At 45.9% G+C, this 27,875-nt stretch overlaps 1 protein-coding gene across 7 annotated transcripts in view; it reads right to left on the reverse strand.

Moving 5' to 3' along the window:
- The window catches only part of PSD3 (pleckstrin and Sec7 domain containing 3), a 143,287-nt gene that overhangs the window by 17,397 nt on the left and 98,015 nt on the right, over window positions 1–27,875 (reverse strand). For all 7 annotated transcript variants that reach the window (XM_048851597.2, XM_048851599.2, XM_048851598.2 and 4 more), the window contains 5 exons: window positions 17,843–17,886; window positions 12,722–12,915; window positions 10,044–10,114; window positions 5,203–5,360; window positions 2,105–2,249 (listed from right to left, as the gene is read on the reverse strand). In XM_048851597.2, the coding sequence (XP_048707554.1) occupies window positions 2,105–2,249; window positions 5,203–5,360; window positions 10,044–10,114; window positions 12,722–12,915; window positions 17,843–17,886 (612 nt within the window). The remainder of the gene's footprint in view (window positions 1–2,104; window positions 2,250–5,202; window positions 5,361–10,043; window positions 10,115–12,721; window positions 12,916–17,842; window positions 17,887–27,875) is intronic.

Consider the following 27,875-nt stretch of genomic DNA (forward strand, 5'->3'; position numbering starts at 1 on the left):
GCAAACAAGACACTAGTTTGTATTAACAGAAGGTGAAAACCCAGAACAAGACAAGTACTATTACTCTTGTTTAAGGCACTTGTTAGACTTCCACCAAAAATACAGCTTGAAGTGCTAATCTCCAGGCCACTGGAAGAATGATATTGTCAGAAGGTGGCTTTGAAGAATCTAGGTTATGAGGAACAGCTCTGAGAGCTAAGAAATTCTGAAGGCGAGTCAGTAAATGGTGATGATGGCATAAAGCCTTTCAAATTTAGGAAAAGGAGTAATGAAGTTCAGAGAGATTTCTTTCACAATGCTAGCAGTAGATAAAATACTCGGGATCACTTCATTCCACAGATTAGATTCTGTCCTCTACTACTGTGGTACAAAAGGAACACAGAGGAGACTCACACATCCTACAGGGCATTCCCCCACTGGTGGAGAATCTGCGGGGGGCCACAAGCCAGCCTAGCTAGCTGCATGCCAATCACCCTCACAGCTCCCATAGATGCACCAGGAGGGGGCCCAGAGCACATTGTTCTACAGCATGTGCATCTTAGAGCAGCTCTGAAGCTGCTCTAAAGTGACACTGGATGATGAACCGGCCTCTGGCTGGCCCCAGGGTCAATAAGCCAGGAAGGTGGCTCATGGCCCACTTTTCTCATCCAACTAAGCCCAAAGGGTAATAAATGCATGGGATAAGATTTCAGGGAAGTCCGTGGGCACAAAGAAAATACCTAAATTCAAGAAACACCTAAGGCAGTGGTTCTTAAACTTTTGTACTGGTGACCCCTTTCACATAGCAAGCCTCTGAGTGCAACCCCCCCTTATAAATTAAAAACACTTTTTAATATATTTAACACCATTATAAATGCTGGAGGAAAAGTGGAGTTTGGGGTGGAGGCTGACAGCTTGCGAACCCCCATGTAATAACCTCATGACCTCCTGAGGTGTCCCAACCCCCAGTTTGAGAACCCCTGACCTAAGATTTGTTTCAGGAGGAGGAGACTGAAGACTCTCAAATAAATTAAATCTTACAGGGTCAAGGAGTATAGGCATAAAGTTGTGCTCTTGTGCCTGGAATGTCTTACATTCCTAGCCACACCCAGAAGACAAGGACTTTCTATCTGATGTGTAAATGAGCCTAAGGGCTTGGCTACACTTGCAAGTTAGAGCGCACTAAAGAAGCCCCGGGCACCCTAACTCCTGATGTGTCCACACTGGCAAGGCACATGGAGCGCCCGGACTCCAGCAGCTGGAGCACTCCTGGTAATCCACCTCCATGAGAAGCATAGAGCTTGTTGCACCCTGGCTGAAATGCCCGGGCGTCAGTGTGAACGAGGTATTGCATTATTGCGCTCTGATCGGCCTCCAGAAATGTCCCATAATCCCCTTAAATCAAGTGGCAACTCTTGTCATTGTTTTGGAATCGGCTGTAGGAATGCAGACAGCCGGCTGCTTATCTGCTCCGGGACAAAGCAAACCATTACTGTGGAATGCTGCTGTTGTGAGCTTGTGTGACGGGGTGTGTGTGTGTGTGTGTGTGTGTCTTACAAGACAGCATGCTGACACACTCTTGGCCCCCCCAAAACCCACTCTCTCTCCCCCCACATACACACAACACACTCCCTGTTACACTCCACCCCCCATTTGAAAAGCACGGTGCAGCCACTTGCACACTGGGATAGATACCACAATGCACTGCTCTCTGTGGCATTGCAAGAGCTGTTAATGTGGCCACGCCAGTGCACTTGCAGCTGACAGTGTAAAAACATGGCAGCGTTTTCCCTGCTGCGGTCTCCGAAGGCTGGTTTAACTCCCAGCGCTCTACATCTGCAAGAGTAGCCATGACCTAAGGCTATTGGTGATACCTCCCTTTCTTCAGAAGCACAAACAAATTACATCAAGTCTCCATCCCCTCCCCACCTTTAACTCTGCAAATATTTCTGGTCCTAAGAAGCAAGTAGAGATAAACTCCTTTAGATGGAAGTGCTAGCAAGACTGTTTGCAGAGGAGCTTTACTACTGATAGCAACAAAACAACATAGCTTCAAGCTTTCAGAAGAACCTTCCAAGCTCATCTCCGGACAAAGGGAGATATGCTCTTTATGGTAACGGCTCACCTGAGATAACTTTGTTGTGGTGGCCGGCAGCAATGGACGACTGAACTTCTTCTGAGAGCCAATAGCAGCTGGAAAGGGTGGAGCAGAAGATATTGCTGCCACACGGTTGATTTTGTTGATCCATGCCTGCATTTCTTCTGGGCTCCTGTGGAAGACAGATGGAGAGCAATCAGAACATCGGTGACCTCAGCGTCTCCTCCCTGTTCCTCCTTGCTGTCAGCATAGGGACATATGAACTGCCATTTAGCTCAGTGTCCTACCTCCAGTAGTGGCTAGTGTCAGAAGTCTCAGAGGGTGGCATACAGAGGAAGTTTCTTCCTAACCACTTCAGTTAGAGGTTGGCTGGAAACATCCATTTTGATGACAGGCAAAATGCTCTCACCCCTTAATTTGCTCATTTCTTCTTTACATCCTCAGTGGCTTCACTGAACCACAAACATGGCTGCACCATTAGCTTGATTGCTAATAACTTCCCTTCCACAATCAACTACTGAGCCACAGAATACACAAGCAGCGACTACTTCCCGATTAAATTTAACTTAAGGAATGGCCCTTGTCCAAGCTTCTACTTTGCCTACCCAAGACACAAAATCCTGCCTTCGACCTCACTTTTCCAATCCCTCTCCCCTACTTCTTACTGCAGAAGGCAATTAATAACACAATTCTTTCTGCACTTCTCAACTAACCAGCCTCTGTAAAACACTGAGTTTACTGCCGCACCAAGACCCACAGCAAAGAACTCCAAGACCTTCAATTAAATCTACTGCAGGCTATTAAAAACTGCATGGGCAGTACCACTGACTGAGGGCTTGATGGCCCTGGTGATGTAGGGAGGGGTCAAGCAAAGTATATCGGATGGTATAAAACCTGGGTTGGAGAAAATCATGTATATGCAAGATAGATGTGTCTGGTTTCCATCTCTTCCAACTGTAGTCCTGGTCCTGCAAAGACTTTCACGCATGCTTAACTTTAGGGACCGTGACTACTGCATAAAGCCAAGCTTAAATCTTTGCCAGATACAGATGGAAAGGTGTGAAAATCATCCTCAGAAGAACATAACCACTGTCAAACTAGGGCTCTCGGTGGGATCCTACCGGTACAGTTTTGTTTGAAATGGGACTACGTCAGCACGAACGAGGTAACTTTTAGAGTGCACCAGCAGGCTCTACACATGGCAGGCAGAGAGCAACACAGTAGAGTGCTTTTGATACCACACACCCCTAGTTCTTACTGCAGTGCTGCATAGTCAAGCCTTCAGCATGTGCTTCCTCTGGAGCAAGCTGTGGGATCATTAATGGTGTTCAATTTCTATACCATATCGTGGTTCAGCAGGAACATACTGTGGACAGCTGCAAATGGGCTGAGACTACACAAACAAATCACATCAAAATAATTTGGATTTTCAATGTTGAGTGCTACAAGTGGCAGGTAAATTGCTAGCAAGGGCATGCAAATACAAAGCCAGAATGCTTTGCTGTATTTCCTGCCTTTATTACTTGTAATTCAGCGGAGGCCCTCTAGGCCAGTGGTTCTCAAACTTTTTTTCTGGCGACCCAGTTGAAGAAAATTGTTGATGCCTGCGACCCAACGGAGCTGGGGCAGAGGGGTTTGAGGTGTGGGAAGGGCTCAGGGCTGGGGCAGAGGGTTGGGATGAAGGGGTGAAGGCTGCGGGGTGGGGCCTGGAATGAGGGGTTCAGGATGTAGGGGGTTCTGGGCTGGAGCAGGGAATTGGGGTGTAGGAGGGGGGCAGAGGCTCTGGGCGGGGGGGCAGGCTCTGAGGTGGGGTTGGGGATGAGGGGTTTGGGGTGCAGGAAGGGGCTCTGTGTTTGAGGGGGGCTCATGGCTGGGGCAGGGGAGCAGGCTTACCTCCAGCGGCTTCTGGTCAGTGGCACAGCTGGGGTGCAGAGACCGGCTTCCAGCCTGTTCTGGCACTGTGGACCGCTTCGCCCCAGAAGCGGCCAGCAGCAGGTCCGGCTCCTAGGCAGAGGCGCACAAGCATCTCTGTGTGGCTCTCACCTGCAGGCACCACCCCCCAGCTCCCATTGGCTGGAAACTGGCCAATGGAAGTGTGGAGCCAGTGGTTAGGGTGGGGGCAGTGCGCAGAGCCCCGTGGTGTCCCCCCGCCTAGGAGCTGGACCTGCTGCTGGCTGCTTCTGAGGCGCAGCGCAGTGTCGGGACAAGTAGGAACTAGCCTACCTTAGTCGGGCAGCACCGCCGACGGGACTTTTAACGGCCCGGTCGGCAGTGCTGACCAGAGCTGCCGCGACCCAGTGTCTTACATTCCGTGACCCATTACTGGGTCACGACCCACAGTTTGAAAACCACTGACCTAGGCTATAAAATCCATCAGACAACCTACAGGCTGGCTGATGTTCTATTTCGCTGCATATTCTAAGGCCTTGAATGTGTATTCTGATTCTTGCAGGCTGACTCCTGTGCCCTCATGAAGCCTTGCTGGCCTCCTGGGGACTCTGTGGGGTGCAGCAGTCTGCCCACGCAGATCTCATGGGATGATCAGGGCTCAAGCAGAACATGGATTTTTTTTTTGAGGCCAGAAGGGACCCTAAAATAATCTAATCTGATCTCCTGTCTAACACAGGCCATAGAATGTCATCCATTTACTCCTGAACTGAGCCCAGTACCTTGTGTTTGGCTAACATACCTTCCAGAAAGGCCTCCACTCTTGATCTGAAGAGATCAATAGATGGAGAATCCACCACTGCCTTCCCTTGGCAGTTTGTTCCGGTGATTACTCACCCCTACTGCTACATATTTGTGCTAATTTCCCATTTGAACTTCATCTGGCTTTTACTCCCAGCCATTGCTTCTCATGTCTTTCTCTGATAGAGTAAAGAGCCCTTCAGTACTTGGTCTTTTCTCCCCATGAAGGTACTCTCACATCCTAATCAAGTTACCTCTTAATCACCTTTTTGATAAACTGAACAGACTGATCTCCGTTAGCGTCCCACTTAACCCTTTAAGTCATGAACTCACCCCTACCTTCCTGCCAGAGATTACAATCATACCCCTCTCCTCCCAATCCTTTTCTGCCCACAAACAAAACAGCCCTAGAAAAACTCGGAGTGAACGGAACATACTGGGCTTGGAAAAGCAGGACCCTCCAGTCAGCTGTTTTGAGCTTTAGGACGTTGGGCCTCTTCTCATAGTCTGTCGCCTTTGATGCCAATGCATGGTGCACGCTGACTGCATTTTTCAGATCCTCCTCAAACAAAACCTTTTCTGGTTTATATTCATCCTGCAGTAATTACAACGAAAAGACGGCACAAGTTATTTCAGGTTGTTCATCTCTTCCTTTAACCTAACACAGTCATGTTCCATGAAGAGCCATGAGCAATGATTATAAAAATATCAGTTGAACCTAATCTGTCCTATAAACATTTCCATTTTCGAGTTCTTAAAATGTTACCCTTTAAGATTCTTTAATATCTCAGCAAGGAAGTGAAGGAATTCCACCACCTTCCCGACAAGAAGAGGGAAGAACAGTAAGTGTCATGAAGAAGTTAAATATATCCTAGAGGGCTACATTCCTCAGTGTTCTTAAGTCATACCCCAGAAACTGATTTTGGATCTCACATGGTGTCGAACCAGTGTAAAATCAGAATCAATAAAAAAAACCAATACAATCTGAGACACAGCAGTGTTGTAAAGTGAAGCCGCGAAGACACTAGTCAACCAGGGGTTGTGCATACGTGTGCAACATGTGAAGGTGGCACAGCCAGCCAAAAATAGGGCATTCCAGAGGCATGTCAAGGGACAAGTCATCTCCTGGCAATGCTGCACTGGTGTAAGTTTACACCAAGTTGCTTAAAGAGAAGTTGCAAATAGCACTTAACCTCTATCCATCCCTAACCTATGACCACATGAGGTTGACCAATCTTGATGTCAGATGTGTCTTGTTGGGACTCCTGGTGCTGAGCAGGGTGGAGCATAGCTGCCACATAATGGGGATCTAATGTTTCAGGGGGGAGAATAAGCTCTGGCCATGGGTGATCTGTCTCTGTGATTATCAGACACTACTGGGCAGACCTGCTCTAGGAACGACAATGCACGGTGCAGCAATGCTTTAAATGGAGGCCCCGCTTAAGGGAACTGACTCATTTGAGTGCCCTGCACTAGGTCAGGTCCTCAGCTGGTGTAAATCAGTGTAACTCCATGGAGCTGGCCAATTGAGCACGATTAAACCTACGTGGGAATTCTAAGGATATACATGCCACTCTGCAGTCAGAGCTAACTAAGTTGCTACCAAGCCTGGAATTACGGGTTTCCTCGACTCACCACCTTGGCTAGTTCAGTGTCCACACAAATTAAACCATTGACTTGCTGAGTTAGGGTTTCATCAGGATTCCGCCAGGTGGCTCACGCAGCAGGACACAGCCTGCACCCGATCTTCACGCTGCGGGTGCAGTAAGCACACCACTCTCATGGGCTGACCATCTCTGACCCCCGAGTGCAGGACAGAGCTTTCCATCCCCCCCACCAGGGTCATGGAGTGGCTGTGCTGGTTTGCCCCCAGAGACGCCGATGATCCGGGTGGTTTTCTCAGACACAGGATCCATGCAATGGTGGGTCTGGTAGGTCATTATCACCATTTGCTGTTCAAAACCAATGCACTGGCCTGTAGACCTCCCCCTGCCTGTCATTTGCAAGAGTCGCTATGGTTCTGCTAAGACCTGCAATGGAGACAACAAGAGGGTAGGAGACTGGAGCAAAAGAACCCCTCTGAATCTAATCAAATGTGGCATAAGGAGTGTGCATGGTCCCATGGCAAGGAGAAAAGATGGAGATTGGCAATGCTCCATGGAGAGATGCAAGCTGGGATAAGCCTCAAGCCTGCAGTAGTCTGGCTCTAAAACGGTCACCGGATGTCAATGATTTGGCCAGCTACTGCCCTGTCTCGCACTTCCCCCACTTCTTGGGAGGGGGGATGATGATGGTAAGTCAACTTCAGCAGTATCTGACTCCCTCCAGTATCCCCCTCCCAAGGAGGCTTCACACCTGGACACGTACGGAGACAGAAGGATCCCTTCTTATCTACGGACCTAAGTCAAACACCCACGCGAATCCTATTGGTCAACTGGCAGCAATACCACTGATTTTGGGCCTCTGTTAACTTCCCTGAAAGCCCTGGGAAGGGAACCATGGAATCTCTTAAAACAATTTTACTTTGTTACTCTCAGACAAAGTCTAGAGGCTTGTGATGGGCAATCAAACTTCCCTCACAAAAGCCCTCAGTCCGGTAGAGCTGATACGGGATGCTGAGACTTGGGCTGAAGGACCCCAGTAGTTGGAGAACACCAGGCTACACATCTCCTTTAAACAGGCACAACACAATTCCCCTGAAGTTCCACTGTCTGAATCGAAGTCGGCTGGCTCAGACCCAAACCCAGTTACACTGGAGCAGCATGACAGAAGAATTTGGCAGGAGCTCTGGCCTCTCTATCCGCTGAAGTCATCCTTTAATGCAGTGTTCAGTCTCAGCGTCCTACTGAACTCCTCTCTCCTTGGATTCCAGGTAGCCAGCCAGAACTGCCTGTTCCATTTCCAGCGGACTCGGGCTGGGCCTTCCTTAATCCATTTTTAGAGAACCCCAGCATGACATTTTGCTGGTTACCAGCTATTGTACAGTGGGTGGACGTCTTCACTGGCTATGCATGATCACTGTAAAACTCTTTTCTTCTGAGGACCCTGTAGGTCTCCAGGAGCAGCTACTTAGGTATGGGCTCTGTCCTTACGTCATTTATCGTCTCAGGTCAATTTTTTTATTTTTATTTTTTGCTAGTCGAAGAAAAGGGTCTGAGCAAATTTATACACAGAATATCCTACCCCATAGCATCACAAAGATACAGTGTAACATCACAAAAACAGTATCGCTGCAAACAAAACCCAATCCAAATACACCCGGGTGGCCTGCTTTACTGCACCATTTGTCAAGAAACCATTTTTTATTACGTGAAAACCAGCTCAAGCTCACAGTCTTCTACACACGCATCCCATTTCAGCTCAGGCTAATGACGAGACATTGTGACAGTCTCCAGTTCCACTGACTTCCCGTCACATTAGAATGACAGAGGGCAGGAAATTAATCTGGGACTCGAGGCTTCCATGCACAGGACAGACGTTATAAGCTCGTCAAATTTCTGAGTTTATATAATCTTGGGAAGACGTATTTAGTTGGCTAATTGCAAGTGTTTCAGCAAAGCCCCTCTGGCAGCCTGGCTGCTCATTGATTCAGAAAGCATCTTTCTCAAATCACTCATTTAATAATGGAACAACAGGCAAGACAGCAGTTAGCACTGGCCCTGTTCCACTGAATATGTGGCCATAGGCTCTGATTCTGCTGATGCTTATACAAGTGTAAACTTGGAGTTACCGTCCTTTAGATACCCACTGTAATAGGTGTCTTTGAAAAAAGAAACATGGATAGCAAATCGTGTGAGAGCAGAATCAGGTCCATGTTGCCCTTTGGAAGATGATATATCTACCAGTTTTCAGAGTAGCAGCCGTGTTAGTCTGTATCCTCAAAAAGAAAAGGAGTACCTGTGGCACCTTATTTGTTAGTCTCTAAGGTGCCACAAGTACTCCTTTTCTTGATATATCTACCAGTTATTCTTACTGTGCATCTAGAGGTCACTGCTGAGATTGGGGCTCCATTGTGCTGTATAGAGATAGAGTATTCTTGAAGCGAACAGCTCACAATCTCGACTGACAAAATGTGGGAGGGCTAAAAGAGGCACAGAGAAGGGACGTGACTTGCCCAAGATCATACATATGGCAGAGCAATGCAATTCTCAGAAGAGCTTCCACGGAAGCCAAGGTAGCTAGAGCTTTTCTGGAAGTTAGGATAATTTGCATATCATTCAGGCTTTGTGTACACTAGCACTTTTGTTGGCAAAACTTTTGTCGGTCAGGAGTGTGAAAATACCACACCTCTGACTGACATACGTTTCACTGACAAAAGCACCGGTGTGGACTGTCCATAGAGTGGCTACATGGGAGATTGTGCAGCCGCGCAGCTGTTGTAAGGTCCATAGTGTAAACATAGCCTTTGTGCTGAAAACCACAGTTCTGTAGCTTTCACTACAATTAAGCATGCCAGACTCTGCAAAAATCCTGTTTCTCCTGAAACAATGAACTTCTGGACTGAGATTTTTCCATGCTTCGTTTCTCCCTAAGGTGGATTTCGTGGAATCAAAACATTTTGCGGAAGCCTGTCACTTCTGACAAAAGCTTTGACGGGAAAAAGTCGAAACCAAGTTTTGACTTTCTCGTTTCCTTTTGATATGGTAAAACTGTTTTGTTTCAAGTTTATCATTTAGTTTGGTCTTTTATATTTAATATTTCAACATTATGTAAAGTCAAAACAATTCAATGGTTCCAAACTGAATTTTTGTTCACTGCAGGAAATTTCAGCATTTCATGTTGATCTAGAATAAAATCCCCGCCCTGTTTCTGGCCAGTTTGAAGGCAAATCCTCCCCCTAGCCTCCTCTCAGGCCATGATTAACGGACTAGTGTCTGACTTGCATCATGGCAGACGGGGGTCTCAAGAAGGGATCTGAAGAAGGTGGTAGAGGCCTTCTGCATCAGTTCAGGAAAGAAGGTCCATACACACAGGCAGCATGGAAGGTAGCACGGAGATATGTGTGTGACAAACAGGCAGATGATGTTGTCTTCACTGGTAGGGCAGAACGTGTGAAGCCGTGAATGACAGCAGCAGACGAGTAGGGATGGGCAGAGTTAAGAAAGAGAGAGAGAGACGTCGTCAGAGTGACAGGCAGGGAGAGGATCTGTGTTCGGACTGGAGATGTGCCATGTGGGTCTTGGGAAGCCAGAGCGGGTGCCCAGCTGAAGGGAGGCTCCAACAGGAAAGGGTTGGGAACCCTTGCTTTATCCCTCTCAAAGAAAGCTATTTCTTTTACCTTTTGCAAGTAAAGCACTGTTCCCTTCAGCACAGCATAGAAGGTTTTCCAGCCACGCTTCCCTCTGGGAGCTAAAGAGAAAACAAAAGAAATGCAACCCATTTAACTCAAATCCATTTTACCCTTCGTCCAGGCAACAGGAAACCTACATTAATTCTGCATTCAACGACTCTTGTATTCTGCTTTTCAAAGGGGAGCGTAACTAGCCAGAGTGCCTGCTTTGCAGCTAGGGCTGGGGGAAACAAAACAGCCAAGATTACAGGCCGGGCCCGGGTCAGCAGGCAGAAAACAGCTGCAGTACAGGTCCCTCTCCTATTCTGCAAGCCTGACAACATGGATTTCACCAGCAGCAGGAGTGGGAAATGCGTGGGCCACACCCTCCCATGCTATTCAGCACAGTCCGAGCTCTGTGTCGCGGCAGAGGCTTAGAGTAGTGCAAGACCACCAGATAGAGGAATTGGAGGGAACTTCTCTAAATGCAGGCAGGCACCACCCATAACTGTTACAGTGCCACTCTGTAGGGGATGGCAAACAAAGCATCCATCCCTCTTGCTGCAGCCACAAGGAAACCAGGATCAAGTTTTCAGCTGCTTCCCCAGTCCCCTCTTCCTAGCAGAAGGAGAGAAAATGATGGAAGACAACTAAAATCCCAGACTAACTCCTATATTAAGCTGGCATTAAAGCTGAAGGACCACACCAGTGAAAACACAATAAACTTGTAATTATCCCAAACCAAGCATTACAAAGCCAGGGAATTCAGAGTTAAAGCTACACTTCAAAGTATACCCCAAATAAATGTGTTAGTCTCTAAGGTGCCACAAGGACTCCTCCTTGTTTTTACTTCAAAGACATTCGAACATGTTATGGTGTAAAAATGCACTGTTTGTAGATTCATAGAGCTTAAGGCTACAAGGGACCATTAGATCATCTAGTCTGACTTCCTGCATAACACAGGCCATTACATTTCACCGCATTATTCTCTGTTAAGCCTATTGGTATTTGACTAAAGCATAAATTGTGATGGATTAAAACACCTCTTCCAGCTACAATAAACAGCTCTTTAACCCCATGGTATTTTTTCCCCTTGAAGGTACTTATACACTGTATAAGTACTGTCACCTTGTTAAGGTTCTCACAGAAGTTTTTAAGTGACTTTAGTGTCTAAGTGACTTAGAAGATGAAGTCCCATTAACTTTTAATGGAACTTCGGCTCCTAAGTCATGCAGGCACTTTTGAAAAATTTGTCCTAAATGACTTAATCGTGTTTAGGGTTTTTGCAGAAAGTGTAATCTTTAGTCCATTAAGTAATACACAATTTTTATTGTTCTGATTAAGCAAATAGCATAACAAAGGAAGCACACAATTCTTCCTTAAGATTTGTAAAGGGAGTGGACACCACTAGCAAACCTGGAGTGGGATGTTGGTGAAGTAATTCAAAGCCACTGCTCAGAACCTGTTTAAAACATGAAGTTTAACCAATGAGGTGGCCTAATTATTAAGAAGAATCAGGCCACTCTGATTTCAAAAGAACCTAAATATGGATTTAGGAGTCTATCTTTAGGGCTCCAACTCTGAAAATGTTGACCTTTAAGTTTTGGTTCTAAGACACCCTAGCATAATACATGACACAACCTTAAGATACTTGTACACAATTGAAAAAGTGTAGCAGGTATTCATAGCCCATAATAAAGTCAGATTTTGTTTTCAGTGTTAATCCCAGCAATTGCAATATGAGCTAACACCACATATACATTAACAACAATCGGGAAAACACGGATACACTCAGTAGTCTCTGCCACATTTCTATCGCTTTCCCCACCCTAAAAAACAAGGCTTCATATTACAGTGACGACTGCAGTTTTCAACAGTATAAAAACAGCTTGTGCACAAATACACCCCCCACCCCAAAAAGCCCTCAATAATGAGGCCTCCGTTGTAGAGTTACGGCAATGAGGAAATATGAAGTTAAAAGCCGGAAATGCAACCAAACGTAGCTGCACATTTATTATGAATAAGGGGCCAGGAGGTACCAAACAACATCCTATTTCTGAAAGGATGCAAGGTCTAATTTGAACGAGAGCATTATACATCACTAACAAGGAATGACCTGCTAGATTACAGGGTTATTCTGAAAGGCCAGTGAACTTCTACAGGGATGGACCAATCCTTGGATTCTCAGATGGGGACTGTGACAACCATTGCAAACAGGGGGTTGCAAACAGGTGTTTTAAGGGGACAGGACCATCCTTCCCTTCTTTATGAAAAATTTCTGTTGTAAGTTGGAATCACAGATGGCAAAAGTTGAGGACTATTTGGCAAGTCCATGAACAGAACTTACAGTACTTCCAATAAAACTGGTCTGAGTTTTGTGAACAACACTTCGGTTTCTTTAAGCACAAAAGACACACATTGCTCTCCGATATTACATTTTCATTGCACAAATTCACTAAAGCAAAGGCATGGGTACCATTAATTTTATGCTACTGGGCATGGAATAGTCCTCAAAATGGCCCAATAGTGTTCTTTTCTGCTGTGATAATCAAACTGCTATTTTGTTTCTTATGCCTTCGACAACCTAGATGTAGCAGGCTTGTTCTCGTTCATGGGCACAAGGCCACAAGCCACTGGAGGGTGAAGAGAGGTACCTAAGAGATAAAACAAACATAAAAGATGCTCACTCCTCTTTCCATCCATATCTGCATGGATTTTACGAGCCAGAAATCCAGTTTTATACACAGCAGCATTGGGATCATGAGGAATGTCCAGGAAGGGGTTATTGGAATGGCCGATCCGAGTGATGGCCTTTGAATGGGGTCCACTATCCTTCTCATCAGTGCCATCAGAGTGAGATTTTTTTTTCTCCTCTTCGTCTCTAAAAAGAGATGAACACAAAGTTTAAGTGAAAAACCCATCGCCCAGCGCCATTATCCTGCAAGGTTTCATCTTCTTAATTTCTACACATGCTTTATTTTTCAGAATTTTTCCTCTCTTTAGGTTATTCTAATAAGCATATTTTTTTACTATGGGCTTGATCTAAAACCCACTGAAGACAGTGGGATGTCTGTCTCCCATTGTCTTCCGTAAGTTTTGGATCAACAAAGTATTTAAGCACAACCCTAACTTTAAACATTTTGGCATAAAAAAGCCATTTTCTAGTGACAAAACTTTTATGGGGAATATTTTCAGCCAGTGCTATTTGTAACTAACTGTTTCTCCGTGGCTTGGGCGCCCAATTCTACCACCCGCCCCTGCCAAGCTCTTACGGAAGTCCGTGAGTGAGAACTGCAGGATCAAGCCCTTGCTTTTGAAGAGACTGCTTCTCCCCTCCTCGCCAGTGAGGAGATATGGAAAAAGCAATCCCATGGCAAATGAATTGGTTTAGCAATGACAAGAAGATATGAATGCTTGAAATCTTTATATTTGTGAGGTCCAGTTATGGAGATCTGTACCTATGCTAATATTTGCCTCTATGAGTTCCAGCCTCTCACTTGACAAACCATCACACTCTCCCAGGACCCCAGATCCACGATGTGGGGGGAGTAACAGGATACCCCTGTTCCCAAACCTAATTCTGGAACAGAGGCAAACAAGAAGCATTTGAGAACTGGCATTTAAAGGAGGCAGTTCCCGTGCAGAAGGGGATCTCCAGACTGCATGTGCAGGAGGATCACGCAAGTGCAGTTACAAGGCAGATTTCAGAACAGAACTGCAACACTAGTTTACAATACCCTGAATTTTAGCATTATTATTAATAATAATAATATAATAATTTATACTACCATAGCGCCTAGAGGCTCTAGTTGTAAGCGAGGACCCCATCGTACCAGGCACTGTTACAATTCTCAACAATAAATTTAATTTGGGGATTTTCCTTTTCCCAAAAGTAGTAAAATTCTCCATCACAATTTCATTATTTTTTTCCCTTGGTGGGGTCATTTTTTCTGTACACTTCAGACTAAAAAAGGAATCCCAATACCTCCATTTTATAAAAGGTAAAGGTTGTTTCACCAGCAGACTAAAAATACTCCTGTTCTTTTTTTAAAGACACCACTGTTTTTCTGTAATCTACATAACCCTGCTTTGAAAAAGGCCTTACAGATATGGATAATTTGAATGCAGACCATGGATTTGCAAGGATCTTCATTGAACAATTCTTCAAGCATGTATATTATATATTGTGTCTCCATTCACCCTATTCTACACTCTAATTCTTACTTCTATTGTCTGCATGGGGAGCAAACATACTTGTTATAAACAATGGGGGAAATGCTGATCTCTGTGCTCCACCTAAATATCATGCAAATGAAACATATTTCACTTTAGATTATTCTACGCCTAAAATGAAGCAAGTCAAACTCAGTATCCTTCTCCACGATGGAGCTGGTAAGGATCCATCTGATTCTAAGGGCAGAAGGGACCATTATGACCATCTAGTCTGACCTCCAGCATAGCACCAGGCATGGAAATCATACCCATCTCGCCCAACAGTTTAGGGTTGATATTAGGAGAGGATAGCAAGACTTTAACTTCCTAATACAAATGTACACCCACAAGAACCTCGTGGTGATACTGGAGACCCTGAGGGGAGTTTAATTCAGTAGAAGGATGTAAAGTTATATACCAGTTGTTGGGCTAAATTCATCCCAGGCGTAACTCTACTGACATCACTGGAGGTACCTCAGGGATTAATGGTGTGAAATTCCAGCTCCACTCAAGACAATGGGAAATTTGCTCTTGACTTCAGTGATATCAGGATTTCAGTCATTGTCTTTGTCATGTTTCTGTCGCTTCCCCCACCCTAAAAAACAAGGCTTCCTATAGCCCCAGTACAATTATAGCTCCATGTTCCCGGGAGCATGAGGCAAAAATAGTGTCAATCCCTATGTAGTCCGACCCTCCCCCATGTCCCTCACTCTTTAAACTACAGACCGGACGTTTAACACAGCTAGGGGAGATCTGCACCTATAAGTAAACAAGCAGAGATTATGGAGGAGTGGAAGGAAGGAGGAAAAAAAAGAAAGAACAACTATCAAATTTCCGAGGATCTCCATTTCCCTCATCACACTTCCTATCTCGTTCAATCCTACTAAACGGATTTCATGCAAGAGGAATTGGGAAGCAGCTAAAATAAGGTATCTTTCCTGACAGTGTTCTTCTCTGAAAAGTGACTGTATGAAGGAAAAGAGATACAGGATCCCATATTGAGAGGCTCTCCGCGACTTCCAGATCAGAGCTGAACACATTACAAATCACAAGACATGGTTCATTTTAATAGCCGACAGCTTTGCAATGGCAGCTAAGTTAGCACTTGTCTTTGATAGTACTTGAGAAGGAATGGACCACAGCTCACCCTCCCAGAGCCGCACTTACTCTGCCCTGCTGATAGGAGTATAACTAAAAGCTTTTGCTACTAACTGAAGTGTCCGATTTTGACCACAGCAGGGAGTGGATGTGTTGAATACAGTGATGCTTTTCTGTCTACAGGTTCGATAATGAAATTTATGGGAGCCTTTCATGAACTTCAGTGGGCTTTCGATCCAGCCCTGTGACTGCACTGTAAACAGCAGCATGGACAGCAAGTCTTTTAGAATGATGACAAATCTAGCCAGTAACAAGCGATAAAGAACGAGATGAGGATCATGTAGCAGTCCTCCATATATCACATATCAACCATATATCACATATTACCCTGCTCTGCCCCAGGTCTTTAATCCACCACGTATCAATTGCTGTCAAAGCTCGGAAACCCTGGTTTAGCCTACAGGAACAAAGAGAATCTCTGGCTATCAAAGAGACTCTGACCAGATTAACAGCATTTCTTCACACTTCAATATCGTGACTGCGCTGACCTAGCACTACAGCAGCTTCACCGGTGGTAATAACGTGCTGCTCCAGCCACTGTGACGGAGCCGACTGTTCTCATGTGTCCACCCTCCTTTGCAGGCCAATCTAGAGGGGCGGGGAGGAGTCATGGTCCCTCTCTTTTCAGGATAAGTAGTCCCAGAGCCCAAGCACTGCTATTGTGACCAGTGACCGCACAACGAGGAAGGCGGCTTCGGGCTCAGCCCTTCACAGCCACTGCTCGTAGTCCAGCCCTAAGATAACAGGATTGCCATTAGAGCTGTTCTCAGAATGTGCCCTGCCTCAGCTGGGGTTGGAGGTAGCTTGCTCATGAGCTTGGATTGCCCCTGAGACCCAGGCACTAATGGCTGACCAGCCACATACAGCATTCCAGGAGGATGAGGTGGCCCTTCGCCCATACCCCAAATTCCTATCCAAGAAGGGTCTCCGAGTTCCACCTCCACGAACCTGCCTGTATTTGCCCCCGAACCCTCCTCACTACCAGGGGAGACCAGGCTGCAATGGCTAGGCATTCAGAGGGCTTTAAGCTGCTATCTGAACAGGACTACACCACCCCGTAAATCACCTTGACCGAAAACCGTGGGAATAATGCTAGGAGCCAATTGATTCCCACCTAGGTTGTCCATGTGGATTAGTCTCTGTGCACGCTTTCGCCAAGAACGAGATGAAATTCTGGCACATTCCACCAAGCCTAAGGCAGCTGCAGGGGCTGGCCACAAAACGTCTCTGTTGCTGGGATATGACATGGAGCTCCATACATATATCCACGCTGCTTTATTCTAGCTCAGAGCCTCAGCTTAGGAGAGCAGTCCTGCGATGTTTACTCAGGAGAGACTCCTCAGATCCACCCCCTTTGAGTCTTGCAGCTGTCTGTTAATTACCAGGAGCAGGGCTCTCTGCAGATAACGCTCACAGAAAGAAGAGCGGTTGCTCATCCATATAATGGCTGCACACTTCCAGATGATTGCCTGCACGGATTCTTATTACCTGTCCACCTTCCCTAATATTCCAAGTCATAAAACAGATTCTTGGTTGAGCAGAGGGAGCTGAGTGGGGGCTGAGGCTGCTCCCTTTTATGACCCCTCAGGTGGGGACACAAGGGCGTAGACGGGATGCAAGCAGACCCAATGGATTGTGCGCGCCGGGAAGCTGAGCTTGCGTACTGAGGGTGCACGCATCACCCTGGGTGTGGAGCCATGCAGGCAAACATCTCCAAGAGACACAGCTACTCTGGGGTGTAACCCTTTTCTTTAACACAAAATCCACTACTCAGCACTGACATCAATCTAGGGCTGGGGCATCCCTTTCCTGTTGGCGTATTCATGCCGCAAAGAAGACGAATAAGGGGAAATGCCAATTAATATGGTAAGAAACAGAAGTTTTCTCTTGTGTTTAGCATGGAGTTCTGATGAAGTATTAGCTTGTCAAAAAGCAGATAAGGGCGGGTAGATTGGCCTCTTCTGAATTAAGTCTCTTTAATATTAGGTTGTTGTCAAATTCTCCATAGTTAATCCAAAGACAATACTAGACAACAAGCCAAGAACAGGAAACTCAATCCAAGAGTTGCGTTTCTATTCAGCGATTCCATCACAATGCACTGGAAGGTAAAGGAAGAAACTCAACATCTGTTTTATTTATGTAGTCATGGAACAAACAGAGGATTTATATTTCTGCCTTTTGAAGATGAAGTTTCCTACTGAATTAAATGTCTTTCCTCCTTGCAGACACAGCTGATTTGCATAACTAACAACTTTCCTTACTTGAGGAGAAGGGAAGTAGAACATGGACTTTTCTAAAGTAAGAGTGAATCCAATGTTTGAGTCTCACGGACCAAGATGATTGTCTCCAGAGTCTAATCACAGTGCAATGTACATAGGAAATGGATTACCATACCGGGGACTGATTTTAAGATCATTAATTCTGCACAGTATACTTACACTGCCCAGTCAAGCTTCTCATTCTTGATCGAATTGTAGAGAGCCTGCAAAGAGAAAGAAACAAGAGGGAATTACTGTTTGGACTCTGTCATATATATTTCAAGATGCCAATAGAAAATTTGTAACTACCACTAGTAAATGAGTTGCCTCTGAACAAGAAAGAGCATTAGCCGTGCATGGCAACTCTTAGACTTGAGCAGAAGCAAGAATACTGGTTTAGGTCGGACAAAAATTTTAGAATATAGGGTCTGAGATTTCAATAATTCTCCAGAGGTAGAAACATCAGATACATTTTTTGTGCAAAATTTTAGTTTTGAAATATCACACAAGCTACTGAAACGCAAAATACATTGTAAGACCACAGGAACGCATCTGGGGTCAAACCCTGGCTCTATGGAAATCACTGGGACTTTTGCCATTGACTTCAATTAAGTCAATTTCACCCCTGGCTTTTATGGAGATCTGTACCAGAATAGCTTACCTGTGAGACACATCACAAATATCTTGTACATTGCTATAGTACTAAGGGCCAGTGTCTTTGGCACTGAAAATCCCAATTCTTTTGGTGTCAATGGCCTGTTGCGACAGGTCTTTACAAAGTGGTGGCCTGTCGGGGAATTTGAACTCCTGTGGACATCAGATAGTTGGAATGAGCTTCCTCTGAGTGGGAGAGTTCATACCACATTGGCTAAGTGAGTCTGATCAGGTCTCTCTCACATGGCTGACCCATATAGTGGATAAGAGCCTACTACTGCTAACAGCTAATGGAGTAACTCCTTTAATTTAAGTGGCCAAGGCCTGTACTTCTGTTCGTGAAATGCCCCAGGTTCTAGCACAGCGTATACTCCACACTTGGGGGGTACTTTACACACACTAGTAAATTTACTTCAGCTTATTTCTAAACACCCTCCCACACACACACATACACACAAAACTCTGTTAACATCTAGAAGAAGTTGAACTTGAAACAAAACAGACCATTATAATACATGGTTACCAAAATACAACACACCACCTTTGAGCAAATATGGAAATCATTAGCCACAAGGTATGTAACTCTGGGTATCCTTGAAACCAGTTCAAGTACGCACACCAATAAACAATAAATTCCTACTGACCAGCACCCGGACAACCTTAACTCTGCCCCAAAACAAAACTCACAATTAGAGCTGTGTGAATAGTGGATTTTTTGGTTCACTGGCAAATCGAAAACCACCAAAACAAAATTTGGTCAAACCAAAAATGAAATTTTTCAAATTTTAAGTGAATTGAAAAAAAAATCCGCTTTTTAAAATGTTTAAAATAAGATTAAAAGATGTTTCAAAACAAAACATCATTTCAATCTGAAAATTCCAAGGTTTCCTTTTGGCAGTGTTGAAATGGAACATTTCAATTATTTTGGATTATTTTTCCGGCCATCAAAACAATTTGGCAAAATTGACATAAATTCCCAAAATGTTTCTATAAATAAGTAGCCCAGCTCTTCCTAGGACTATCAAGTCTCATCCAATCTTATCCACCCATCACACAACTGGGCAGCCCTGACCCTGCAACAAGAGCCTCCCGGGCAAGCCTCAGAAGTCCCATGGAGCCCCACATGGTTCCCAATGCAGGATCAGGGCCTTAATGCTTCACTCTTATTCATACAAAAGTTGGGAAAACCCTGGCCTTTAATTTCACCACTTGCAACCAGGTCAAACAAAGACACTCTTACAATCCAAATCTCCTCCAATGCCAGGCACAACTGTGCAGCAGTTACTATCACCTTCCAGCCACTGTGCAAAATAATTCCTTGCACCCACAGTTTGACAAATATCACGGAAGAAAAGGCTAGTAGATGCACATACTGGGCCAGATACGGAGGTGTGTCTGAGCTATATTCAGTACCCCCAAGAGGGGTGCGGCATAGACGGCTTTCTGCCACCTGTTCGTGGAGCTTAATTTAGCTTCATGGTCTCTCTAACGTGAAGTGACGAGAGCAAGCCTTCATGGCCAGTCTGCAAACTCAGATTTGCAAGCATGCAGCCTTTCCTGCTCGACATGCTCCGGCATACCACTATACTGCGGGAGCAGGGCCAGGCCTGAGTGGCACAGGGCCACGGTATCTTTATTTTATCTCTTAAGCAAGATCATAAAATTACGTTCCTTAGATTAAAACAGCAACGGCTAGTGTTGCAATGAAGCATCACATGTTCCAGTGTTACTTGTGTTACACCAGAGCACATAGTCCGCAAGTGACAGCCAAGGCCCCATTGTGGTGAGTGCTGGACACACATGTAAGATAATGCAGACCCTGCTCTGAATTGTTTACGCAGTCTATTACTATTGATCTGCAGTAGTTCCCACTGCATGCTAACAGCTTTCCCAGGCCAGTGCTCCACGTAGGCTCATGAACTAAGGACAAACAATTAGACAGCGGTCAGGGAAAGGGGAATATTTATCTAATTTCAAGGCAAGACATCACAAGTGGGTTTAACCAAACATAGGTGGGAGAACGGGAAAGAGAACCAGGTTAACCTCAATGGTGCAGTTATAAATGAATTAGATCCAGGTTCCTTTTATCAGTATAGTGTGAGCTGGAAGAGATGCCTATAGTTAGGGTTGCGAGATACTCTCCATTATGAGCCCCTGTTTTCAGTTTGTTATAACTTTGCTAAACTTCAGTTGTTCAGACTGGTATTTCCATGTTTGCTCTCTAGCACAGGCTTGCTGGAGACAGGGTATGAAGAGGGAGGAGTTTCAGTTAAAACTGTTCAGCTGTTTCCAAGAATGAGGTTAGGGAAAAACAGATAGTTTTGCCAATGTCAACTTTTTGGCCAGTTATTTTTTTGAAGAGCTCTAGCACCCCCAGACTTTGTAGCAGGGATTGGAAATTTGGCAGAAGGATGGTCCTGGAGTCAAGGAGGTGCCTCTTGTTGTCATTCTGAAAGTCCAGCCAGATCTGGGTTGAGTTAAAAAAGAGTTAACATGGTTATTTGCACACACTCAGTATTACTGATTACAGGTTTGCTGCTAAAGATCTCCGGAGATCCATCTGCACCGGGCACACTCCAGCCCAACAGGGCTTCCTACACAGTGGGCACAAAACCAGAGCTCCAGCTGGGGAAGGCAACAGCGACTACCTCACTAATTTTACCTAGAGGAAGGTACTTGTGGTTGGGACCAGCAGGAGACAATGGGTTCTAGTCTCAGCTCTTCCCCTGACGGACATTAATTAGGTGCATTACTCAGCCCTTATTACTGAACAAGGCCTGACATTTCTACTTTAACAGGGTAGTGGGCATCATACACCCAGTCATATGATGGGTGTGTGGGGAGGAAGAGAGAGTCCCCAAGAAAAACAATATATTCTCTCCACAAGATAAATAGATATTCTTTTATTATTTACACAATGGACAGGAACTCATCTCTAGCCCCTTTCTCCTCTCACTGCTACAGAGGGTATTCCAGAGAGAGGATGGATTGTCTGGTAGTGAGAGTCCTAGCTTGGGCTGTTGGAGATTCAGGTTCAAATCCTGCTCCACCACAAGCATCCTGGGAAAGTTACATCGTCTTTCTGTACCTCGTTCCCCATCTGTAAAACAGGGATAACAGCACTGCCCTGCCTCACAACCATGCTGTGAAGACAAATACATTAAAGATTGTGATGCGCACAGATCTAACACTAGAGTAACTTCTGCAGCCTCCATGGCCCTAGCAGGTATGCAGTGGGGAAGAGAGGCAATGTTTCCCAGTGGGTAGGGGGCTGGGCATCAGCAGACCTGGGTTTCCTAGCTCTGCTACTGACCTGTTTTGGACCTTGGGCAACACGCGTCACCTCTGTGTGCTACGGTTGCCACGCCTCCAGGATTGTCCTGGTGTCCCAGGAATTAAAGATTATGTCATGTGATGAAATCTCCAGGAATACATCCAACCCTAACTGGCAACCCTACTCTGTGCCTGTTACTCCAAAGGCTTCAACCAGCGGGAGGCACTATACAGTTTGCCTTTCCCATTTAGATGGTAGCTCTAGGACGGTCTCTCGTTCGGGGTTTGTACAGAGACTAGCACAATGGTGCCCCAGTCTTCTGTTGTGTCTCTACGTGCTCCTTCAATTCAAGTACCTGCAGCGCTGCTTAAAGGGGCAGCAGACAACTTCTGACTCTGCTCTCTGCACCTGCAGAGTAGCGCGCAGATGCCCTCTCCTTCTCCCACGTCACCCTAATGCACAGCAGAGGTTTGGTGATGCTCATGCTCCCCATGTGACAACATGCACTAGATCCAGTGCGGGGCCCAGAACAAACAAATCACCTCCCCACCCCCCCAGTGTATTACCACAAAAACACAGGAAGAGTCAACGTTCATTCAGAGTGGGAAGGCCTCTCCAGTGGACAGGGCACTGGGTTAGGACACAGGAGAGCAGGCTTCTATTCTCAGCTGGGCCACAGACCCGTTGCATGACCCTGAGCCGGCCTATGCTGTGCTCTGCCAATGGGCATATCCCTCGTGTTCCTAACAGGGGTACTGAGAGGCAAAACATCCATTAACAAATGTGAAATGCTCACATACTACAGCGAGGTACCTAGACAGATTCCTTCAATCTCCGTCAGTCACAGGGGTCATCCTTAAACAATGTGACCTCAGTACCTGAGGTATTCACTGCACTTGCTATGGGGAATAACTAGAGAATATTGAGGCAACGAACAAGTTTTTAAAGGTAACCAATATATTTACATATCTTGGGGCAAGGAGCAGTTACTGAGCAGAAGCTCAGGGTGTATCCCATTCTCACTCTCTGATGCAGCTGCTCTGCATCAGTCCAGGGATGCAAAGCAACTGTAAATGCAGTTTAAGATGTACTCTCTCACTGAATCAGGCCCCGTGAGATTCCTTATCATCATAAAACCCCTCCGAATATTTGAAAGCCAGTGGCAGATCAACACATACAGCCTGAGGGCCTGCACTGCCATTTTATGGCTACTCTCTAAGGCCCTGATTCAGAGAGCGACATTCTTTTAAAGGTTTCAGAGTGGTAGCCGTGTTAGTCTGTAACAGCAAAAACAATGAGGAGTCCTTGTGGCCCCACAAGTACTCCTCGTTATTCTTTTAAAGAACGTGATAAAATCAAGGGGACTTAACCACGTGCTATCCTAAATCGGGGTGTAACCGATCAGAAATTACAACAGTGACATTATAGTTTTGCTAAACATAAGGGTGGTTTTTATTAACTTGAATTTGCGCTCTCAAAAATCATCATTAGGGTATTTGAAAACAAAAGCATTTCTATAATGTCACATATGCATTTAGCTGACAAAATTACAGCAACTCATCTGCAAGGACAGGAAAAGGCAGGGCTTGGCAAATTTACCAGAGCCCAGTTAAGCCAGAGGACTAGACCATGGATCCTTTTGGGGAGCTCCAGCACCTGACTCCTGCTAGTACCTGTCCTGCACCCTCTGCTCTAGCAGGTGGTCGGGAAAGAGCTTTCTGTTTCTTCTACACCCTCCAGAGCCTCGGGGCTTCTGTAAAGGGACAGAGTCAAATCTATTCTACTCTTTCCCCATGTCCCTCCCCTCCCCCAACCAAATATTACTCTGCCTCTCCCAGAACCTCTGTTTCCTGTGTCCCTGTCTCTGCTGCTCCTCAGTGCTTTCCTGAGCAGCAGCTGAGGTCTGAGGTTAACATCCATGAAGTTGAGAGTTTCACAGCGGCCTGCACATACAGATAACAGCTGTGAACCCTGCTGAAACCCTAACCCCCAGCTAATGTCGCGGCCATTATTTGACAAAGTTCTACGCAGCTGCAGACATACTGAGATGGACTGTGTGTAGGTTCAGAAACATAGCGCTATCGGTTTATATTTAGTTCCTATTTTGGCAAGAAACTTTTCTTTTCTTTTTAATTGGAAGCCTAAATTCTGCAGAAATTGGCAGCTTAGTTCCCCTCCCCTTCCCCCCTCCCTAACTGCCAGGGAAAACTTCCCCCGATGAATGGGGGGGGGCGAACCTTTAAGGGAAGGGTGTTTTACTCCACCTCACTTTAAAGCTGAAGCCCACCTGGAGGAATGGAACTAAAAGAGTCTGTATATTTTCAAAGGCACTCGACATTGGCCTCATTTTGCTCCTATTGAAGTCTGAGAGCCACTGACAACTCCTCCCTGTACATAAAGTATGTACTGTATTTTAATGAGCTAAGTCACATTATTATGACAACCACCACGAAACTCCTGAATGCATTAAACTATAAGTTACCACCCATTCAATGATTAACTCTCATTCCCCCAAGTTCTCATGTGTAAGAGTCACTGAGCCACCAGAGCCATGTACTCCAAAGTCTACAACATCTGCAAATCTTGGACGAGCCTACGAGACAGTCACGTAACACAAAACGAACGCACAACCGAGTGTGAATGCAGAGATGAAGATGCAACTAATTATCCCAGCTGGTTATTGCTGAGAGGTAAATCATTTAGCTAATAAGAAAGTCAGATAATGCAAAACCTTCCAGTGCAGATGAAAGCCAGGTCAGCAGGGTTCACTGCTGATGAGCTGCAGGGGAACGCTGCATGAGCCCCTTCTTTAAAAAGCCAGCCATGAGGCCTGCTAAAGGAAAATAGGGACTTTCTTTAAGAAATAAGTAGATGATGCTGTCTCTTGTCCAGGCTGGCCAATAGGAACGGATTGCCAGGACTGAAAGGAACAGACTGCTAAAGGCTGGCTCTGCTGGGTAACATTCACTAGCCTGCCTGCACACACCCAGTGCTTCCATGATCTCAGCAGCTACTGAAAAGGGAACTCCCACCTGGCGTGTTCTCCTGCCTCTCCCCCAGCTTCCAGGTGCACCTGGGAGATGCACCAGGTAGCCCTCACAGTCGTCATCAGACATTCCAGCAATGTTCAAGAAAGAGAGGGGCCACGCCACAGCTGATGCATGGTGTGGAAGTCCTTTGGCTACTGCAGCCTGCCTATTGCCTTGCCAATGACCTCCCCGCCCCACCCCAGGTGGTGCTAAAAAGCCAACCTATAGCCCTCTCCAGTCACCCACCAAGAGAAGACCTGCTCCCCACCCCCACGAGCCTGGGGAAATACATTCTCCGATATCCACCCCACCCCAGCTGGAGGAGACTGGGTGAGAGCTGGAAGGAATGGAGGAGCTGAAAGGGGGAAATGTGCGGGAAGGATGGATGGTTTTGCGGTGGGTAGAGGGAAAGAATAGGGGCTTGATAAGGATTTTGGGGGAGGGGAATTTTGAGAGCATCACCAACTGAGGCAGAACATTTTTGAGGGAGCCTCCTATTTTAAAAAACATTGTCCTTAGAACAAAAGCCTGTGTCATCCACACCAGCAGCAGAAAGTGGAGATGGAAGGCTCGCCACGCTCCCGAGAGCGGAGGGTGAAACGCTGCGCAGGGTACCTGTGCGCTGTAATCTCGACACATCAGGCTAGCTAGAAGGTTCTGTCCTGCACTTGCCTGAGCTTTTCATCAACACTATGGTTAAAGGGAGCCTATTGCATGACTGCGGACAAAGCTGTTGGCGAGCTGCACAGAACCCAGTGCGGACGGATGAGAGATGTGCTCCAGAATACGGCAGCACTCGCAGAGCATATTTCAAAAATCTAGGTGGGGCATTTCACCATTCATGTGCCTTTGCAAAGCCGGCTTAAGCTTTTTGCAGCTCGCTGGTGGACTGCTGTACCTAGGTATGTCTGTCTGGAGAAAAAGCTGTCAGCCAGGCTAGATCACGCAGTAGGGCATCAGATGCATTTCACGTGACCCACATTTGAACCCAAGTCTCCAGAGGTGACCAAGCTACGTTAACCTGCTGCGCCATCTACACATGCCAACCTGCTGGCCAGCAGCTTTGAAAGCTGCAGATGCGGTTAGCCAGGTCCATAGTTCAGTAGCTAATGCTAAGCCCAAGAGATGTGTGCATCTCAGTTGTTGTTTAGCAGTAAATGAATGCGAGTCAGGACAGCTGGGTTCTGTTCCCTCTGTGCCACGGGGCAGATCACATGACGTCTCTCCACTCATTTCTTCTAGCTATAAAATAAGGCTAATGCTAGGGGAGGGATAGCTCAGTGGTTTGAGCATTGGCCTGCTAAACCCAGGGTTGTGAGTTCAATCCTTGAGGGAGCCATTTAGGGATCTGGGGCAAAAAATGGGGATTGGTCCTGATTTGAGCAGGGGGTGGGACTAGATGACCTCCTGAGGCCCCTTCCAACCCTGATATTCTATGATTCTAGTCCCCTTTGCTAAGTCCTTGAAGGTCCTGAAAGGGTGTGCAAGTGCCAGGTACCACAGAAGGAGTTTGTTGCTGGAGGGGCAAGGAGGGACTAACAGACCAGACCCCACTCCCCCAGCCAGTGGGCTAGAAACATCTTCCAGCCCGGTGTCGACTATGACAGGCCCTTGGGTTTTTTATTCCAGAATCTCCAATGTACCAGGGATGCAAGCAGGTGTAGGTGGAGAAGGGAACATAGCCACAGGGGAACAGGCTATAGGCTCAAGCTGAACACAAAAAGAGAATTTATACACAACCAGGACTAGGATCCTATTGTGCTAGGCACTGTACAAACACACATGACCCGATTTTCACTTCCCCTAGGGCCTCTTTACACCTCTTGAACAATTATATTTACACTCACTTTACACTGCACTGGCAGCCCAGAAAGGCCTTCAAGGGGCTTTCATGTAAATGTGAATCAAGTCGATAGTGAGACTGTCCTTACCCCAGAAAGCTAACAAACGACACTGACTGGCCAGACTAAGGGTGGGAGGGGAAACAAGCAGAGAGAGGTGACGTGATTTGCCCAACGTCACACAGCAAGTCAGTAGCAGAGCTGGGAACAGAACAGAGGCTCCCAATACGGTGCTACCTCCTCTAAAAAGGCAAACAGTCGCCAGCTAAAAAAGACAATAATAGGAAAAGATAAAAGAAAATTTTTTATAGTGCATGCGTCTTTCTGCTCTGTTTTGTCTGGCTCTGTCTCTCCTGTTTTGACTGTAAGCTCCTGTGGGCCAACACAGGTCTTCATACATGTCTGTAAAGCACCCAGTACACTTTTGGATGCCATATAAATAATAATGAGAATAGAGAAATACAGATCAACTTTGAGCAAAAAATAATACGGTAAAAATAAAAATGCATCAACAAACTGGGAAGTGGAGCTGAATAGTCTAGAGAAAATCAGACAGTATGTTTTCCATTTCAGACATCAGAGGCAAGCACTGCGGAGGCAGAATTCTATTAGCTTCAACGGGAATTCCACACTTTGTGATTATTATTTTTATTACAGTAATACCTACAGGCACCAACTGAAATCAAAGGTCCACTGTTCTAGGAGCTGTTCATACACATAGTAAGAGATGGGCCCTATCCTGAGAGCCTACGAGCTAAACAGACAGGAGAGACAAAGGGAAGGGAGGGGAAACTGAGGCACAAAGGGGTGAAGAGACTTGCTCAAGGTCACACAGCAGGTCAGTGGCAGAGACAGGACTACAAGGCATGTCTCCGGATTCCCAGTTCAGTGACCCACCCAGCGTACCACAAGACCTCCCTACGCATGTGCATGGAGCAGCTTTATGAAAATGAATTGTCCCAGTGATTTCAGTGGAATCATTCACATGCCTAAAGTTAATTACATAGAGAATGTTTGTAAAATCAGGGGCATGAAGTGCTTGAAGATCTATCCTTTACTCGGTAGCTTGTCAGAGTAGGAAACAGGAGAGTAAGAGAAACAGCTGCCAGGGAGAGCCAACATATACTTAATCCTGCCTCACTGTGGGGAATGAACTATCTGACCTCGTGAGGTCCCTTCAAGTCCCACATTTCTATGATTCTATGACATTGTATCAGCAATCATGTTATTTCACTGAAACAACCATGGCCACATTGCGTTAGTTATATTGAATAAAAGTCCTTCTCAAAAGCAAGTTTACTGAAACTGTAAAGTAAAACCTTTGAAAAAGTTTGCACTGCTCCATGGCTAAGAGCGTTAGGTCTTCACTGCACATCGCGCGTACTATAAACTACGAGTGCGTAACCCGGACAAAG

Source organism: Caretta caretta, chromosome 5 (assembly GCF_965140235.1).
Source record: "Caretta caretta isolate rCarCar2 chromosome 5, rCarCar1.hap1, whole genome shotgun sequence".
Lineage (NCBI taxonomy): Eukaryota > Metazoa > Chordata > Testudines > Cheloniidae > Caretta > Caretta caretta.